Here is an 18,940-nt window from a genome sequence, read left to right as displayed (position 1 = left end):
AAAACTAGAAGTCCAAGCATTAAAAAAGCTTCAGAAAACAAAGGGAAAAGCTCTAGGAACAAATGGAATCATTTACTAGCATTTCAGAAAACATATGTCAAAAAGAACATAAAAAAGTGCAGAAAGTATTATTTGAGCCTATAATTAAATCTTGGGGGTAAAATGGGGCCCGAGGGTGAGAAGTAAAGGCGCAGAAATGAGAACAGCGAGACCCTAAGTGAGGCTTACAATATTGGATTTGAAAAAGAAAGGTAGACATAAAGCTCAGTTAGAGATAATGGGAGAAAACAGAGAGGGAACATTATTCTGGCATACACAACCCAACAAATCAGAGATCAAGGGACATACTAAGCCAAAAGGGGAAGGGAAAAATGAAAACAAACAGTAAACACTATACAATAATTAATCTAGTAGGGAAAGAAAAATATATATGAGCACACACACATAAACATATACATAAAAATACATTTCTATATATCTACAAGTCTAGAACAATTACTATAACAAGGAAAACTGAGAAAAATTTAAACAACCAAGAAAATCACTGAGACAAGAAAAACCAACTTACATGATCTCTTCTAGGTGCATGGTAGACATTGGAGGAGAGTGGAGTTCCTTCACAGTCACTACACGGCTGCCATATGGCAGAAGATATATCTCCCACCAACCCAAGCCACATTTCCTAAGTCCCTTCTCATTTGAATGAGGAGGGGAAGTTATGTTGCTTCCTCCTCTGGTGGGGAAAAGAGTGTTACAGAGAGCGGTCAAGTTTAGAATTTAGAACATAGACATAATGGCCTGGTCATCATGGTAACAGAATGAATCCATGATGCACCTGAGTGATGTAATGAGGCCTCAGATGGGCATCATTCCACTTGTTACCAAGGACACGGATCTTTGTTTTTAGCCTTGGCCTAGGATAGTTACTTTGGTTTGAAAGTGGTCACAAATTCACTGCCCACATAAACATATATATTGCCAGTTAGCTAGCTCCTCCCCGTAGCTACAGGGACCTCTTATAGCCCTTTCATATCTCCCAAACATGCCATTGATCACAGGGGAGGAGGAGCCAGGAATACATGGATGGCTTGGCATAAACCCATCACCCTTACCATCACCCTAAATCAAAGTCCACTTCCACCACTGGGTGGGTCAGCTTTGTAATGTGGAAGTCAATAGATGGTAAATCAATTCAGTGCCATGAGCCCTTATTAACCTCTTGTTTGTGCCAGGCACTGTGCACCCTGGGGATACAAAGACAACAGTGAGACATTCACTCCCCTCTGGGAACTCCTGGCATCTTGGATATTTATTCTTACACAGGACTCAATGGCAAAAGTGAAATTTCATAACACTAAGAAGGGTTAGAAAGAGCTTTATACACCTTTACCTCATTTGATTCTCACATGAACCTTGTGAGATAAGTACTATGGGTATTATTGTGTCCATTTTAGAGGTGACAAAACTGTTGTTGAGAGGTTACGTGATTTTCCCAGGGTCATAGCTAAAGAAGATATGCTTCCTAGATAACTAGGTGGCATGGTGGAAAAAGCGCCAGCCCTGAAGTCAGGAAGACCTGTATTCAGATTTGGCCTTAGATGCTAGCTGTGTGACCTTGGGCAAATCATCTAACCCTGTTTGCCTCAGTTTCATCACCTGTAAAATTAACTGGAGAAAGAAATGTCAAATCACTCCTTCAAGGAAAACCCCAAATGGGGTCACAAAGAGTTGGACACAACTGAACAACGACATCTAATATTGGATTGCAATTCAGGTTTTCCCAATTCTACACCTTGAATCACACCAATCCTTCACTGATCTAACTCTCTGATGCTTCACCATGGTATCTTGAAGGTTTATGCCAGCTGAGTTCAGGCTATGTACCTTCCTAATGAACCAAGGTGGAAAGGCTTTGAATATATGGGAGGAGGGGAGGGAAGAAGGGTTGGTGATGGATGGTAAGTCTGTTACTTAAGAAAGAAACTCCTGACTTTGGCCTCTCCCTGGGCCTCAGTTTCCCCAATATAAAAGGAAAGGGTTGGACTAGATTATCTCAAAAGACCTTTCCAGCATAGGATCCTTTGATATGGTAGAGCTGACTTCTCCCTCTAGTAGCCTGATGCTACATCTTGTCACCAAATGACTAGTTTGGTTCTGGTCCTCCCGTTTGAAGGCAAACTAAAGACCCTTGGCTTCAGCTCAGACAGCACATGAGTGGGCCTAAAATCTCTTTGCCTCAGTTGTGCTAAGATTAGTATTTAAGTTCTCTGGGCACTGCTGGTGGAGTTTTTTGAGCCTTTTCAATATTCTTTTTTTTCTGAAGAAAACTTAGGCTGGCAATGATGGGTGACATTCTTTGGAAGAACCAAGTAAGTGACTTTCTTGGCTCAATCAAGCCTCTCTGAGGTTCAGTTCAACACTTGGGAAGCTATGTTGTACAGTGGAAAGCGCCCCAGAATGGGAGGATCTGGCCTTGACTCCTCCTGGCTCTGCTCCTTATTCCCTTTGTGACTTTGGGCATTTAGCCTCCTTCTCCGAGAAAGATCCAGCATCTAAATTATGATGGGTTTGAACCAGTGACCTCCAAGGACTGTTCCAATTGAAAACCTGGGAATTCAAGGGATGAATATAGAGACAGAGGGCCCGTGTTCGTATCCCGCCTCCTCTACAGCAAAAGAAGTTTTAATTTTAAGACTATGAGATTAATGTAGGGGAGGAAAATCTGCAGAAGTTGGGGGAGGAGAACTGAGAACCAGGCCTTGTAAGGATTTGGTCTCTCCCATGTGACCTCATAGGTTCATAGATTGAGAGCTAGAAGAGCCCTTTGAAGCCATCTGGTCCAGTTCACTTATTTCCCTCATGCTGGGTGAGTGTAAAGGACAGATGAAGAATCCAAGCTCTGCTTCAGACCACTTACCCTTTGTCCCTCCCTTGTTATGAACCTCCAAAGAGGCTTACTGTCCCACCATCATGGGCAAAGCCAACCTCGGGGATCAACCTGGTGACAGCACTGTCTAACCTTAGAGTATATTGAATCAAAAGCCCCTTCATTTCCGCTCCAATCCGGCCTCTACCTAGCTGTGCCAAAGTGATTTTTCTAAAGTATAGATGTGGTCATGTCACTCCCCTGCTCATTAAACTTCACGAGCTCCCGAATATCTCCCGAATCATATATAAACAACTCTGTTTGCCATTTAAAGCCCTTCCCAACCTGGCCACAACCTACCTTTCCAAGCTCATTACAAGGTCTCCAATCTGCCAAACTAGTTTTCTTGCTATTCCTCATATACTACATCCCACCTCACATCTCCATGTCTTTACATAGGCTGCTTTCTTCATGTCTGGCATGCTTTTTTTCTCCCCAACTTAGAATCCCAAGTTTCCTTCAAAGTTTAGGCCATTTTCTACATAGGCACGGTGGAGTCAGGAAGACCCTAGTTCAAATCTATCCTCAGACACTTATTAGCTGTGTTACTCTGGTCTGGTCACTCAGCCTCTGCCTCAGTTTCTTTATTTGTAAAATGGGAATACTAATAAGCTGTTGGGAGGATTAAATGAGATTTTTTTTTATAGCCCTCACCTTCCATTTTAGAATCAATTCTGTGTATTGGTTCCAAGGCAGAGGAGTGGTAAGGGCTTGGCAAGTGACTTGCCCAGGGTCACACAGCTGGAAGTGTCTGAGGCCAGATTTGAACCTAGGACCTCCCGTCTTTAGGCTTGGCTCCCAATCCACTGGGCTACCCAGCTGCCCCATAAGATATATTATTTTAAAAGTACTTAGCACCATTCCTGGCTCAATATAAATATTAGCTATGATTATCCCGCTTGTGCCCCCGAACTTATTTTCTCTATATCTTATTGTGTACATCTCCACTGATAAAATGTGAGCTCTTTGAGGGCAGGGACTGTTTTGTTTTGGTCTTTGCATCCCCTATGAGCCTAGCAAGGAGTAGGCGCTTAACTGTCGGTTGGCTATTTGATTGATCCATGAGGAAAAAGCTTGGTGTTTCAGAAAAAGCACTGCTCAGGGACCTGGAATCTACTCAGTATTTGTTAAATGGAACTCACCTTCTGGTCCTTTTTCCTTCATTGACTGTGTGACCTTGAGAGTCAAAACCCTTCTCTGGGCCTCATCAGATCCTAGCTTTAGAGTTGGAAGAGAACTTAGAGGCCCTCTAGTCCAACTCCCCAATTTTCCACATGAGGAAGGTGATGCTCAAAGAAGGTAGCTGAGTTGCATAAGGTTACAGTACAGGTAGTAAGCACCATGTTCAGGATTCAAACACAGGTTCTCTGGCCCCCAGCTCAAATCTCATGCTCCATTGTCATTGACATCCTTCTCCACCTGGTACTCACTCCTTGTATATACCACCGTCTTTGTTAAACGCTTCCCAGAGATTTGACAGCACACGTGCATCCAAACAAAGGGACCGTGGGCCGGCTAAGGTAACTCGGGGAGGGGGCTGCAAACATCTCTGGGCCCCCAGGCTCTCTCTGTGGGTTTGAGCTTCCTAGACTAGGTGATTTCTAACAGGTCCCAGCTAGTGCTCTCCCTCTGGCTCAGACTCAGAAGTACCATGTAGGGTATGGACACGGTCTTTCTATTTAATCATCTGACTCATTCAGCTTATTTGGGCCAGTCCCAGGACCAGTCACTGTGTGGATTTCACAGCTATTCCAATACCACACCCAGAGGCAAAAAAAAAAAGCCAACCCCAACCTGCCAACATGCTTGAGCAATGAGGCACAGGACAAGATGAAGGCTAAATATAGTATTCTTTTCAAAGTGCTATCCTTGCTAGTCCTCTGATCAGAATACTAATTATGAAAAGTAAGTTGAGAGAGCGGCAACAAATAACCTGGAGATGAGAATCTAATAAACGAATAACCAGGAAACCAAGAGAAATGGTTTTTTTTCAAAGTCTTAAATTAAATGCTAACGGCCAGGAGTATGACTGCCAGGAGAGTTTCATCTTGTGCAGGCTGTCTCCAACTTCCCATTGGGTTGAGTCCAAAAGCTTATATGTAATTTGGTTGTTTTGCTTGAAACTTGGAACACATTTTCCCATAGAAACAATGTTTTGCATGGTGGTTAGGTTCCCAGGCTAGCCCATGAAACCTATATTAAGCCATAGCATACCTACAGTATTATATTGGACCAACAGTGCTAGAGACCCTAACTTCTGTGTCAGGCCAGACTGCTATGGAAAAATGGAACCGGGTGGTTTCTCCTTGGATAGCCAAAGACACATCTCCCCTCAACACAGCCCAGGAAGTGGGATGGGGGGCTCTTGCACTCCCCTCCCCCCCCAACCCCTCTTACCACATACAACTAGTAGGCATTGGTAACAAGAACTCTCTTGGCTCCTAGCCACTGGTCATGGCCCAGGACAGGGGTTCGAGGTGGGGACTACTAGGAATCTCAGGGTCTCCAGAAATCTGAGAGGCTTAAGACCTGTACCTAACATTTTTCAAACCCTGAGCAGACTTCACAAACTATGTCTTCAAATCAAAATGTTAAGGCAGGAGGAGAACGACGTCATAGGCTCATAGATCTAAACCAAGAAGGGATCTCTGGGCCATCTAACACAACCTCCTTCATTTTACAGAAGTGAAACTGAGGCTCTGGGAGGTGGGTAATAAACCTACAATCACATAGAGAGTAAATATCAAAGACAGGATCTGAATCTAGATCCCGCAACTCTTTCCATCATTCCACAGTGCCTTTCTTGAGGTCATCTCAGGGACAGTAACCTGGGAAGGAAATAGTCCCACCTGGCTACTTCCTGTTTTGCTTAATTCCTCTTGCTAAGCTAATGTAAGCTTGGTTGTGTCTATGCTGCTCAAGTTCTGATTCCTCCTTACTGGTATGTTCCCTCCCCTTGACGGGCCTGTGGGCAATATCTGTTCCCCTTGCCAAGCTACCTAGGTGTTCCTGTCGATCCCACTCTGTTTGCATGGGTGGGCCAGGGGAGGATGCTGCCATACAGTATTTGCTTGTCCTGCCCATTTAGGTCACATTGATCTTCCCTCCTCTGAACTCATTCTGCTCACTGCCACCATGACCAGACTAATGTGCTGTCTGGCTCCATGATTTGGATTGCTAATTATCTTCTCCTGTATTTATTTCTTATCTCCTACTAGACAGACTGGGACCTCCTTGAGGGCAGAGACAGTCTCTCTTAGTATATAGCAAGTGCTCGATGAGCTCATATTGTTGAAGAACATGAAGTTCCATACTATCTCCCTCACAGCCATGAAATCAAGGCAGGGGACAGAGGTGAGATCAGGATAATAGCATCATAGATCAAGCACCTGTGACGTGCCCGGCATTGTACTAAGTACCAAAATGAAATATCCTTGTCCATGTTGGAAAGGATCATGGAGGCCATTTGTGCTTAATGTTGTTATTTTATGGAAGAGGAAATTGAGGCCCAGGGAGGAGAACTGACTTGCCTAAAGTCCAACATAGGATCCTAGGTCTAGGGCTGGAAGGGATTTTAGAAGTCGTCTTCTAGTCCAAACCCCTGGTTTTGTGGAGAGAGAAAAAGAGGCCCAGGAATTCTGAGCCCAAAGTCACATGAGTGGTGATAGAATCCCAGGTCCTCAGACTCCAGAACCAGTGCTCTTTCCAAAACTGAAGTTGTTTTGGTAAAAAGACCCCAGTGTACTGTATCTGTACTCCTGCCAATCTGAACACATCTTCCAATAATGCAGGTATGGTATGACACAGGCACATGCCCTACTTTCCCATGACCCCATGTGATGCACTCTACATTCTAGCCTAACTAGCCTCTGCAGCCCCCCAAGGCTTGGCAGTTGCTTTCCCACCTCTGTGTCTTTGCATAGGCTGACTACTACATCTGGAACATACTTTACCTAGTATCCTTGGAGGCTCCACTAATCTACCCCTTGTTATGGGAAGCTAAGGCTGGATGACCAATTCATGGGTATATTGTAGTATATGCATTGGGTTCCATGGCCTCAAGTGCCATTCCAGCTCCGAGTCTAAGATTCTGAATGCTTTCATAAGCCACTATCTCCCAATTCCTAGCTTCTGAGTTGGCATGAGAGGAGAATTCTCTGGGAAGGAGCTCCCAGGCACAGACAAAACCATTGTTCATTTGTCAAACTGGAAAAACAAGAGTTTCAGATCTTTCTTGGATGACAGAGCACCAGCCCTTTTCAGGGACAGGACTACAATTGACATATGGCAATAGGGAAAAAAGGCTTTAACCAAATGCTGGTTTCACCTCATTTTTCTGGGGACAGAGCTCAGAGGGCAGCCAAATTAGTCAGAGAAATAAAAACAAGATAGGCATTGAAACTCTGAGAAAGATCTATGTCTCTGGAACCAACAAACTCATTGAAGCTAGTTTGCCTTTTGCACTGGCTAACCTCAAGGATCCTCAGATGAGATGAGAATAATTTTCCTAAGCAATCTTCTATCAGAACCTCATGTGGCAACCACTCTAAGCCCATAGTATCAACACTGGTGCTGGAGGGAAGTCTCATTGGGACAGTCGTTACCGCCTATGTTCTGGTGTTTGGTATTCTAGATGTCATCCAGGAAGCCTCCTGTGGCCACTTGGCAGTGGCCGCTGATGTAGGGACCCATAGAGAGAATCTGATCGTGCCAAAGATTCTAATGCCTGTAGTGTTCAGAACTAGAGAGGAGTCATTACTAACAGGGATAGTAATGGCAAGCCCAATGCATATATATGGTCTTCTCTCATTGGGATTGTAGCGTGGCCTAATAATCCTTGTTGCCGTTTGCTATCAGACCAACGAGGATAAAACTTAATGGATGAGCCTACATTCATGATCCTTTCTGTTTAATGAGGCAGCAGAAGCTCATTAATATTTGGTTAATATGGATTATGAAAGCCCAGAGTTAGCTGGGCACATTCTCTCTCCCTCATCTGAACTCCAGCCTCACTTAGCATCTGTCTATACCATTCACTCTGGACTTGGAAGGACAGGGCCATAGATTTAGATAGGAAGGGACCTTTGGGGATATCTAGTCCAACTCTAAGCATTTTTACAGCTGAGGAAAGTGAAAGGAGAAGACATTGGCCTTGAGGTCACTTAAGCAATCAGGAATAGAGGCAGGAGATGAGCCCAGCTCCCTATAGTCTAAACCCGGGGTTCCTTCTGCTACCCCCTACTTTGTAATGGTGAGACAGTTAAGTCTGATTTCCCACCAGGAGCTCCTAGAGGGGAAGGGCTGAATCCTATACTGCTTTGTATCTCTCATCATGGCTAGCATAGAAGATGCTCGAGAAAGTTAGCAATAAGGGAAAAAGTGCTGATTTGATCATAAACTTTTGAAAAGCACATCTCATGTCCCATATCAGTTATGGTGATAATTATATGCCTTATTATTTTGTTACTGAAGCTAGGCACAAAAACCAGAAACGCAAAGATTGAAACATTCTGATTTTCTTTTGTTGAAACCATTTCCGGGAGGGTGGCGGGGTGGGGGAGATGTCTGTGATTTCACTGGTTTGGGAGCCTACAAGGGCAGAAACTCCTTCAACCCATGATGGAGTTTGTTTGAAATTTAGCCTTAAAGGGCAGTTAAGTAGCACAAGGAAAGAGTGCCAGGCATGGAGTAGGGAGGACCTGGATTCAAATCTGGCCTCAGACACTTCCTAGCTGTGTGACCCTCCGCAAATTACTTCATCTGGTTTGCACAGGCCTTACCACTTTTCTGCCTCGATGTACTTAGTATTGCCTAGATACTTAGTTACTTAGATACTAAGTATTGCTTCTAAGATAGCCAATAAAGGATTTAAGGAACAAGAAACAGCCTTGGAGAGACACCAGAGGATACTGATGGGTAAAGGACTCATATATGATTATAAAACTAACTTATCAGAGGCAGAATTTGAACTCGGGGTTTCCTGACTCTAAAACCAGGCTAATGACCACTATGTCACACAATTTCTCATGTTTCCAAATGTGCAAGATTATGCTCTTGCAAAAGATGAATGTTCCACCAGCAGTGTCCAAATAGAAAAAAAAATTGTTGACGTGCAGATAATAATCTTGGTTATAAAAGACCTAGTCGCAGAAACTGATTTGCTGAAAACAATGGTAATACCTGTTTAACTTGGAGCGACATTTGCCGAAAACACTGAGCCCAGATCAATGGTAAACTGTGTAATGACAAGGAATTGGCATCCAATTGAGTTAAGCAGTGTGCTCGAGAGAAACTTTGTGGGAGAAACCACTGCTGATGGGTAGAATATGCGACTGAGTTGCAAAAAGTTGCAACAAGATGTGAAATAGTTCCATTTTAGTGAAGGCTGAAATTGATCTTAGGGCTGCATCAGCAATGTCGGAGACTAATGAACATTTAGCAATTGTGCCCTCATTCGTTCCTTCCCAAAGCATTCATTAGGCACCTACTATGTACAAAATACTTGGCACTTCATTGTACTTACTTAAGCAGTCATCACGTTTTGACCTTCGGTTCCTCTAACTAATCCTACATTGTAAGGTAAGCACAGGACACAGTCCAGCACCCTTACTGAGTGTTGTGGTGCTAAGCCATGAGCAAGTGGGAGAGGACCCAGTGTGAACGGAATCCTCACAGAAATCTATGCTGTTGGCTGAAGAACTCATAGGCGATGTGGTGTGGCTGAAAACACCTCATCCAGATATGGCCTAGGAGAAATTCAGGGGACTCCATTATCTGAATGATAAATTAAAGAGTTCTTTGCACTTTTTCCTAAAAAGATTTAATTTTGGTGTTTTTATGAAATGATTTAAGAAACTGGGGCTAACTAAGAAAATCCCAAAGTACAATGCCTGGGAATGATTTTCAAAGCTGAAGCAAACTCCTATTGCTTGTACCCCATTTGATTGGGCCTTGCCACACTAACACATGTCTGTCGAAGCAATTTTTAAATGTTGGATGCAGTTGATAGCTTATTTCACTGATCAAGTGGTCCCCTAATTGCTCATTTACTGTTACCTATTTACTCTCTAGATTAAACATTTACCAAGTTTTACACTGAATGGCAGTATATATTTTATTAACTATCAACTTCCATATTCCTTTTCTTCCAAACAGTTTCTCTCTGGCATTAATTTTCCCATAACTGGGGGAAATGGCCACAGGAGATGTTTGCAAAGTGGCAAATCAAAGGACTGGGTGATCACGTGCCTCTCTTTCCCTAACCCCAAGTGAAGGTCAAAGTGCTTAACGTGGAAACTGGACTTGGTACAAGAAACCCCATGTTCTTTGCTAAATCACACAGTCAGTCACCCAGCTTACATAATCACAATGACATGGAATCCCAGAATCTCAGAGGAGGAAGGCAGTTCAGCAGCCATCTGATTTGACCCCCACCCTTACCCCATCTCCCTGCCAAGAATCCCCATTTAGTGGTCATCTAGACTCTCCAAGACAGAGAAGCCACCACTTCTGAGGGCAGGCCATTCTGCTTTGGGTTTTCTCCCAAATCAAATATGCTCCTTTGAGACTTTCGCCAACTACTCCTGGACCCCTAAGGTGGTAATTCATTCTTATAAGCTCCATCTGAAAGATGATTTAGTACCTTTAAATGTCTATCTACAACTGAACAGCTAGAGCAGACCCTAAGAATTATAAAGAAAATATTACCCTGTTTAGTAACCATAGCCTTTATCTCCACAATGCTTTCATACAAATGATCTCACTCGAGCCTTACAACTACCCCGTGAGGTGGACAAATTTGAGGAATTACAGCCTTCTTCCCACTCCCACCTCCAACTCCTTTTTAAACATATGGGCAATGTGAGCCTTAGAAAGTTTTGGTGAATTGCCCAGGGCCAACCCACTAATAACTTGGAAAGCCAGGACCTAAAACCCAGGCCTTTGGATTCGACGTCTTGTGTTCTTTCTATCATATCACGCTGCCTCTGGTTGAGGGCCATATTTCTCAATAGCATGCTAAAATGTGTTTTTGTCATTTTTGTTGATAAGTAAATATTCCATAAATGAAGTAAACATGTTAAGCTCTGTATTTATCATGTCTGTTTTAACTAGCAGCAGTGTTCAGACATTTTCAAGGCCAAGGAAAAGTCAACTTTTTCTGATTAAGAAAATATTTTGTTCTTGGATGGAAAATGGTTTGCCATCAGGAAATGAGAAACAAAGAAATGTGCAAAAGCAGCTACTCAACGAGTCACTCATTTGATGAGATTACATTTTTTGGTATGTGAGCAAATAATGTCTTGATTATCCAGTACTGCTATAATGAAACAAAAAATGCTTGTGGTTTTTTTTTGGGGGGGGGTAGATATATGAATCTATAATTTTTATGCGTGAGAGAAACCCTTTTCTCTGCTGCAGATTTGTGACTCTTCTGGGGACACTGAGGAGAGGAAGTGCCTTATTCAGGGTCATTCAGCTGCTCTATGGCAGAAGATGAGCTTGACCACAGGTTTTCTTACACTGCTAATAATGCAAACCAAACCATATGTGACAAGCTTAGTTCTTCTTAGTATGTGCCAAGCACCAAGTTAGATGCTAGGGATACAGAGACATAAATGAGGCAGCCCTAGTCTTAAGGGAATTACCCTTCATATGACTCCATTTCACCTAAGTCTGATCTCCTAATTTTATAGATGAAGACACAGACATGTTTTGTAAGGTTTTTTTCTAATTCATTAGCCATATTTTTAAAAGAGGGAGAGAAAGAAGAGAGGAAAGAGAGGAAGAGAAAGGAGGAGAGAAGGAAAAAAGGGGGGAGAACCCCCTTCTCCCCCAGAGACCAAGGATTCATTATCCACATTTTTGGTTTCTATGTTTTGATAATCATCCTCTCTCTCCTTGGTTTCAGGATCATTCAGAACAGGATGCGAAAACGCCAGTGCAATGTTTTTTCACTCTAAGCTTCTGTCCAGAAACTGTGCATTAGACCTCACTCTACCTCGTACAACATTTATGGAAGTTCAGGCTTCCTGCCCTCTGCAACGTGACTTTCCATATGAGGTGTACTTTACTCCAAAATAGGAAATGGGTCAACATGTTTAGTGGGAGTGCACATGGAACGAGGACATCTGCCGAGCAAGCCAGTCAGGAAGAATGTCAAATGGCCTTTTATTTATGGTCATTAACAATGCATTTCACCTAATGGTTCAGAAATACACTTGGGCTTGGCATTTTTAAATGGCAACAATTTAAAAAAAATACTCGAAAATGATAAAGTTCTTACCCTATAATCTTGTGGTGTCACATGAATTACTGGTTGAAAATGGAACTACTTCCAAGCCAGAGATAATCTGTTATAGTGTGATAGGTTAGCATCTTTTGAAAAGTGTTTCACAGTGACTACATTTACACTGGAACTTAATAGCTCTGCAAACTTGAAACAAGTCTATGCTTTGGGCCTCTGTTTCCTTACATGTAAAATTTCTAGCTTGGGATAGATGCCCTCTAGGGCCCCTTCTAGTTCTCAAACTGTGATTGTTTGATCCTAAGGAAATTCACATTTGTTGTTAAAAGGAGCTAGAGGTGAGCTATGTATGGTCTTCCTTGGGTGTCAAATCCACAAATCTCTGTTGCAAGAAACTTCCTAATTCTTCTAGGGACCAAAAATCTGGTAGAGTGGGACTCTACCAAGTTGAGGGGGCCACTATAATGTAATACATACACAGTCATATTCTGCCTGAAAAAAAAATAGCACTTGCATAGGTCCTTCCCATATCCCTTCATCCCCCAATATTCTGTATTCCAGCCAGACTGGCTTTCTTGCTATCCTTCACACAATGGCACTCCCATTTCCAATCTCTGGGCTATTGCACAGGCTTTCCCCAAGGCCTGAAATATCCTCTTTCCTCACCCCTGCCTCTGAACCTCTTGCTCCCTCCCTTCATGGCTCATATCACTCTCTTGATTCTTCCAGGTATTAGTGTTCCCTACTACTAAACTTGGAATTTAAATTCTATACACTTTTATTTACTTCTCAGTGTATACACCACTCTCCACCCCATGGTCTCTGCTACCACCTCTTCCCCATTCCTCGCCAGTGTGGAAGCTCCTTGACACCTGTTTTGTTCTTATCTTTGTATCCCCATTGCCCAACACATTTTTATTTTTCAACCAGATTTGTGATTTCATTAGTGGAGGGGACTCCCAGACAGAACATTCCCTTTACCAATGCATTAGTATGCAATGTATACTCTTTGGCCAAATGACTTGTCAAAGGTTACACATCTACCAGCAGCCAGAATGTAGCAGAGGCAGGATTTGAACCTACTAGGTCTTGCTGACACTGAGGCTGACTATCTATTACAACATGCTACTTTGAGGGCCATAATAGGCACTTAACACATATAACTAACCACATTCATATCACTGTGTGTATGAGAGAGAGAACAGGAAGTCATAGCTTCTATTTCTACCCATCCAACATTTCAGCAAGACAGCAAGACAACATATTGCGATTCCCTCACACCCAAATTCAGGCAGGCCTCACCTTTAGAGAATCAAAGCAGGCGATCACACGACCGTTTTCCACGTGGCAGCTCCTCGATGGATGGGCAAACTTGCATTCTGCATCAGATCGAGAACAAGTACCTCTCTGAAATTCTCGACATACTTCTAGAGTCAGCCATTTTGTATCCCGAACCAAAGACATGTTGACAGCCATTGTGAAAGCGAAAATCAGAGGGAAACTAGCAACTGTCCTCTTGGTTAGCTTTTGTTTTGTTTTGATTTAAGGACAATGTTCCTCCTGATTTTAAAAGGGTTAAAAAAAAAGCTGAATTCAAGTGAATCGTGAAGAAACCAATCTAATTGCTTTGGTAAAATTTTAGATTTGTCAGCACTTCGGTTTTTGTTTAAGTCCAATCGGGTCAACTCGAATGAGAATTCAATATAAAGCCAATTGCACAATAGAAATCTTAGCAGGAGAACTGAAAATCAGATTCAAGGCCAACTCCTAAAAGTGCATTGGGAGGAGGTCCAATAGCGACTGGGGGGGGGGGGAGGACTGTGCCTCTGCCCCAAGTTACTTGGAAAGAGCTAGCAGTCTTTCCAAGGGATTCTATGCTCTCTCCAGTTTAGATGGTTTCAATTATTCTCTGCAAAAAGCATATGTTGCTGGCAGCGCCTCAGTTTGTGGAGGGGCCTGGGCCCTTGGGGAGAAAACTTTTTTTTTGTCTTCCTTATTTCTGACTTTGAAAAAAATCACTGTTGGGAAGCGTTCAAACAAGCGCAAGGATGTTGCAACTGTTTAAATTTGAAAGAAAAAAAAAGGACGAGGGAGGGAAAATGGCCGAGCAAATGATGTGTACCAGGAGGAAAAAAAGGATGGATGAGTTGCTGTCAGGATATGAACTAAAAGCAACGCCAATTTTTTTAAAGGAAAAGAGTGGGTGGGGGTGGAGGTTCGGGAGAGGCAGCCCTAGAGGGAAATCCAAGTAGTAGAGATTTCAGGAAAGGCACTTTTCAGTAACCTGTAGAAAGAAAAAAAAAGAAAGAAAGAAAAAGGAATCAGCCGAAACAATATAATTTCCTCTTTTCCAAGTCTTGATTTTCTGGGAGAAGTAACACTGGCAATTTCAAACAGGAAACCTCTGGATACTGACAGTGTAGCATGGTACAGTGTGCCATGGGAGCTAAAAGGGTATTTCCCCACATGGAGCTGCGCATGGTAACAGGAAACAACCAATTAGGTTGACTGTTGCAATGGAAGTCTGGGCAGCAGCCCAATAAAAGAGATGGTTTCATATTGATCTCCTCTGGCAGACAGTCATTTTTGTGCCCACTGCACAGGAAAAAAAAGAGAGATAGAAACAAAAACAAAACACTAACCTCCCCCATTCCCACACGAGAGCCTTGGCTAGATGTGGCCCGGGTGATTGGTGGGTGCTTATAGGCTGCCCTCTTGCCAGGCTGGGCCTGGAGTCTGCCTGGGCTGCCTGGCCTGCTTTCCAACTCTAGCAAATGGGAGTTACTAAAAAAGCTACGTGGTTACGTGTACACACACGTGCGTATGCGCCATGAGGCTGAGTGCTACTGTCAGAATGCAGCTCAATATAGGCAAAATCCTTGCCAACTGAGAGTGGAGACCTTTCTGGAATTTGTCTTACAGACAAAGATGAAACCCTTTAGAAAGGCGCTGGTTTCTTCTTGTCTGTAGAGTTCCCCCTCCCCCCAAAGGGAAAAGTCTGTGAAGTCAAAGGAGTTTCATTTTATTACATGCATGTCTTGTTCAGTTCAGTCAGTCACACATTAACTGTCTTGTATCCTTAAGGAGTGGATACTGTTTAACCCGTTATTAGCCAGCAAGCATTTCAGGCAATCCCAAGGTAAATTAAAATGAGAGGCTGATGTTTTAGTGTGAATATAGTACACACACACACGCACACGCACACGCACACGCACACGCACACAGACACGCCACACACCATTTTCTTAAAGCAAAAACAAATGAAAAAATTAACCGACTGTTAACTTTACTATTCAAGCAAGCACATCTAGTACTGAAAGCAGTACACCTTTTATTTCAGTTAGACACACTTTCCAAAACTTTTAAAGAGTCCATTTTCTACATGTGCTTTTATCATCGAGGATGACGGCTCTCGTTTATGTCAAATTGCTGTACCCTGACGTATTCCACACAAACAAGAGGCTTCATGTACCGGGCCCTTTAAGTCATCAAACTTTTCCATTATAACCACTTAGGCCCTTGATTTTTCTCAAATTTTATTATCTGTGCACATGACCTTTTCTTTTTAAACAGAGGATTCAGAACATAATTTAACCTTTTCTTGATGATTTAGGGGCCTCGTTATGAATAGCCATCATATTGTGTGGTGAAACTATTCTATGTCTACCTTTTAGTATTTCTGTCTCTCCCTTGATGATGAGCTATCAATTTTCATGTTCTCTTCTGCCCTGGACTTCTCCTACCCACTCATAATTTGCCATTTTTCATCTATATGGGGCGGAGATACCAGAAGAATGAGCTCATTAGAATTTTATGTTAAATAAGAGTCAATATAGCTCTGAGTGAGTGTCTAAGCAGGCTGGGTTCCAAAAGGTTGAGGTTGCCAAAAAATAGAGCTTCAGACAAGTCAGGTGTTACTCTATAGTCCAAAAATGAAGTCTGATGGGATTGACTGCCCCAAGGTTTTTGAGATCCCTTCTTAAACTCATTTAAAATACCACAAACTGAAAAGGAAGAACAGTAAATACAAAAATCCTCCCAAAGGTGTTACTCGAACACACTTTAGCTGACTTGAAAAAGGAAATGTTTTCAATCAGCAAGAGAGGACAATGGTTCCTTTTCTTTTTGTAGGAGAAGGTTGGAAATCTATGCTAAAGGTGAAATTAGAGTGAATCCCTATGCTATAAGAACTGTATGGGCCAGCCTTCTCATCAAAGTGTCCACAGGGTTAGGCTAGTCTGGGAAACAGAACAGTCCCAGGCAGATGCTGATCAGACAGCTTAAGAACGAAGGATAAATCAGAAAGATGAATTTTTCAAGAGATGGAAAATTCAAAAAAGGACTCGACCCACTGGCAGTGAATTTCATGTAAGCTTGCATGGAAAAGAAAGATAACTCTCCAAGTTGAAGTTCATCCCTATTTCCTGGTTATGGGAATCTGACACTCTGGAACCCTGACCTAGAGCTCAAATGAAATCTGCAGAGCATGTGACTCTAGAGTTTGGAGAGATTTTGGAGACAGCTTGGAAGAAGCTGGCTGTAGCAGCTCTAGCAAGCTGGCACAGGCCAGAGGTGGGTGGGGTTGAGGTAAAAAAAAACCTCTCTTTAATTGCTCCCAACAAATTTCCCCATAGTGACAATGGCCCAATTTGGTGATAATCAGAATTGTTCTTTTTTTCCTTTTCTTTTCTTTCCTTTTCTTCTCTTTGTGTGTCTCTCTCTCCATCTCTCTCTCCGTCTCTCTGTCTCGCTCTCTCCCTCCCTCACCCCCTCTCTCTTCCCTTTCTCTTTCCTGCAATTTCATTCTACCAGTGCCAGCATTCATAGTCTTACAGAGTAACTGGAACGAACACTGAGAAGCAAAGTTGACTTGTTCAGGGTCACCCAGCTACATTTGAACCCAGGTCTTGCTGGCTCTGTATTCAGTGCATTGGCTGGCACTCAAGTTGGTTGAGGCCAGCATTAAAGGACTCTGGGAAATTGTGTGTTATTATAATGAGTCTGAAACATGCCCCAGGGACTTGATTTTACATGGAGAAGAACATCAGGCCTTGGTTGGAGTCCATTTGGTGACCATAGACAAGTCACTGTACCACTCTGGGCTTCAGCTTTCCCATGTGTAAATTGAAGGGGTTGATTAGTTTCCCTGATCTCTAAAGTCACTGCTAGTCACCATAGCCAGAGCATTGATGATTCTACCCTAGCAGTGTCATGGGCTGCAGATGTCAGCTATATTTCCTCGACATGCCTTTTGCTAAGTGGAAACAAGGCAAAGGGTAAGGCAATGAGAGAAAAGGCATCCAAATGGCTATGTTTAAATCTCAATTTTTCCCCCATAAAAACGACAACTGAGGACTCTTTACACACACACATTCTTTTAGTAGCTTGCTCTCTCCAGGGGCGATTACTGATAGTTTGTTATTTGTCCTGGGCAAGTAGACAAGTGACTGTCTTCCATGAAAGAACGCCCTTACCATTACTTAAAACAAGGGAGAAAATGGCCTTCCAGTTTACTAGGCAACTACAGGTCCCTTGAACAAGATTGCCAGTAGAGTGTCCCCATAAATTTACAGAAGTGGGGGAGGGTAGCAACGCTTTATTTTCCTTATTGACAGAGTCAAAGCAGTAGGCCGAAGTAGCTTCACTCAGTCTTTATAGCTAGTCATGGTTTCCTAAACACTTCTAGAAACACTAAGTACTCATGACAATTCTCAGCTCAGCTCAGTAGCATCCCTCATTTCCTCTACCTCCAACAAAGACCTTTTCTGATTCTTGGAGTAGGTTGGGCTTTCTCCCCTTGACATGACTTTCTGTTCGGTATTGAATTTTCCCTATGAGTGGTCTCTCTCCTTTAGTAGAGCTGGGATTCATTAAAAAACATTTTTTATCATCGTATCAGCAATGGCAGGTACCACAGTAGGTGCTTAATAATCGCTCACTATATTTGATTGAGACCAAGGACTACTTCATTTTTATCTCTATATCTTCAGGACCTAGGAAAATCTCGTAAGCACCTACCACGTGCCATGTGTTGTTGCTAGGTGCGGCGACTACCAAGATAGAGAAAAAACTGTCCTTGCTCTGATGAAGCTTAGATTCTCTCAAGTAGACAACCTATACACATGTAAGTAAGTGCCAAATTAAGTGCCAAGTAAATTGGCAAGGGGAGCCTAGCGGCCACAGGGATCAGCAAAGATCCCACAAAGTGGGTGATGGCTGAAGTACCATGGGGCCTCTCACAGAGCAAATACTTCATTAGTGCTTCTTGCATTAGCCTGGCTTTGACATGAACCATGAGTTGTTTTTCTAGTTATGGGCAAAGTTTGATACTGCTCCCACCAAATATTCTCCCTCCCCGGGTTCCCACTTAAAATCATGAGCAAGCATTTAAGACGGTTGTCAGAGTTTAGAGATGGAACTTGTGACCCCAGGCTAATTCTTAAGGGCAGAACACAGGAGTAAACTGGCTGATGAAATTCCTTTACATTCTGTAAGCTCTCTATGGAAGTTCTATGTAGTGTCTGTGACTTTGTGTAGTTTGTATTTCATAAAAGAGGTTCAATACAAACAGCTTCTATATAAATTAGAGCACTAAGGCCAGCTGTGGTTAGGCACTCAGCATCTTCAGAGGGTACCAGAGCTCCCTCAGCCTCAAAATAACCAAGATAATGGAGGAAGGAAACAGTCATGTAAGAGTAGAAGTCTCACTCATATTGGTGAGTACTGTTTCTCCTCTTCTCTTCTTTCTCATACATCCTTCCCATCATACC

The 18,940-nt window shown here is 42.8% G+C and overlaps 1 protein-coding gene across 26 annotated transcripts in view; it reads right to left on the bottom strand.

The window, feature by feature from the left end:
* The window catches only part of MBNL3 (muscleblind like splicing regulator 3), a 227,480-nt gene that overhangs the window by 134,470 nt on the left and 74,070 nt on the right, over positions 1-18,940 (bottom strand). For 24 of the 26 annotated variants that reach the window (XR_008914406.1, XR_001625454.2, XR_001625455.2 and 21 more), the window contains one exon: positions 13,473-14,454. Coding sequence is in view for 20 of the 26 variants with exons in the window: in XM_056808804.1 (XP_056664782.1) it covers positions 13,473-13,646 (174 nt within the window). In the remaining 6 variants the exon portion in view is untranslated. Of the gene's footprint in view, positions 1-568; positions 10,366-13,472; positions 14,455-18,940 lie in introns of those variants that run through there. The other 2 variants (XM_056808800.1, XM_007507193.3) reach the window with 2 other exon arrangements.

This window comes from Monodelphis domestica, chromosome X, assembly GCF_027887165.1.
Source record: "Monodelphis domestica isolate mMonDom1 chromosome X, mMonDom1.pri, whole genome shotgun sequence".
NCBI classification, from domain to species: Eukaryota; Metazoa; Chordata; class Mammalia; order Didelphimorphia; family Didelphidae; genus Monodelphis; species Monodelphis domestica.
Note: the sequence above shows the minus strand (reverse complement) of the source record. Positions and strands in the feature narration are given on the sequence as shown.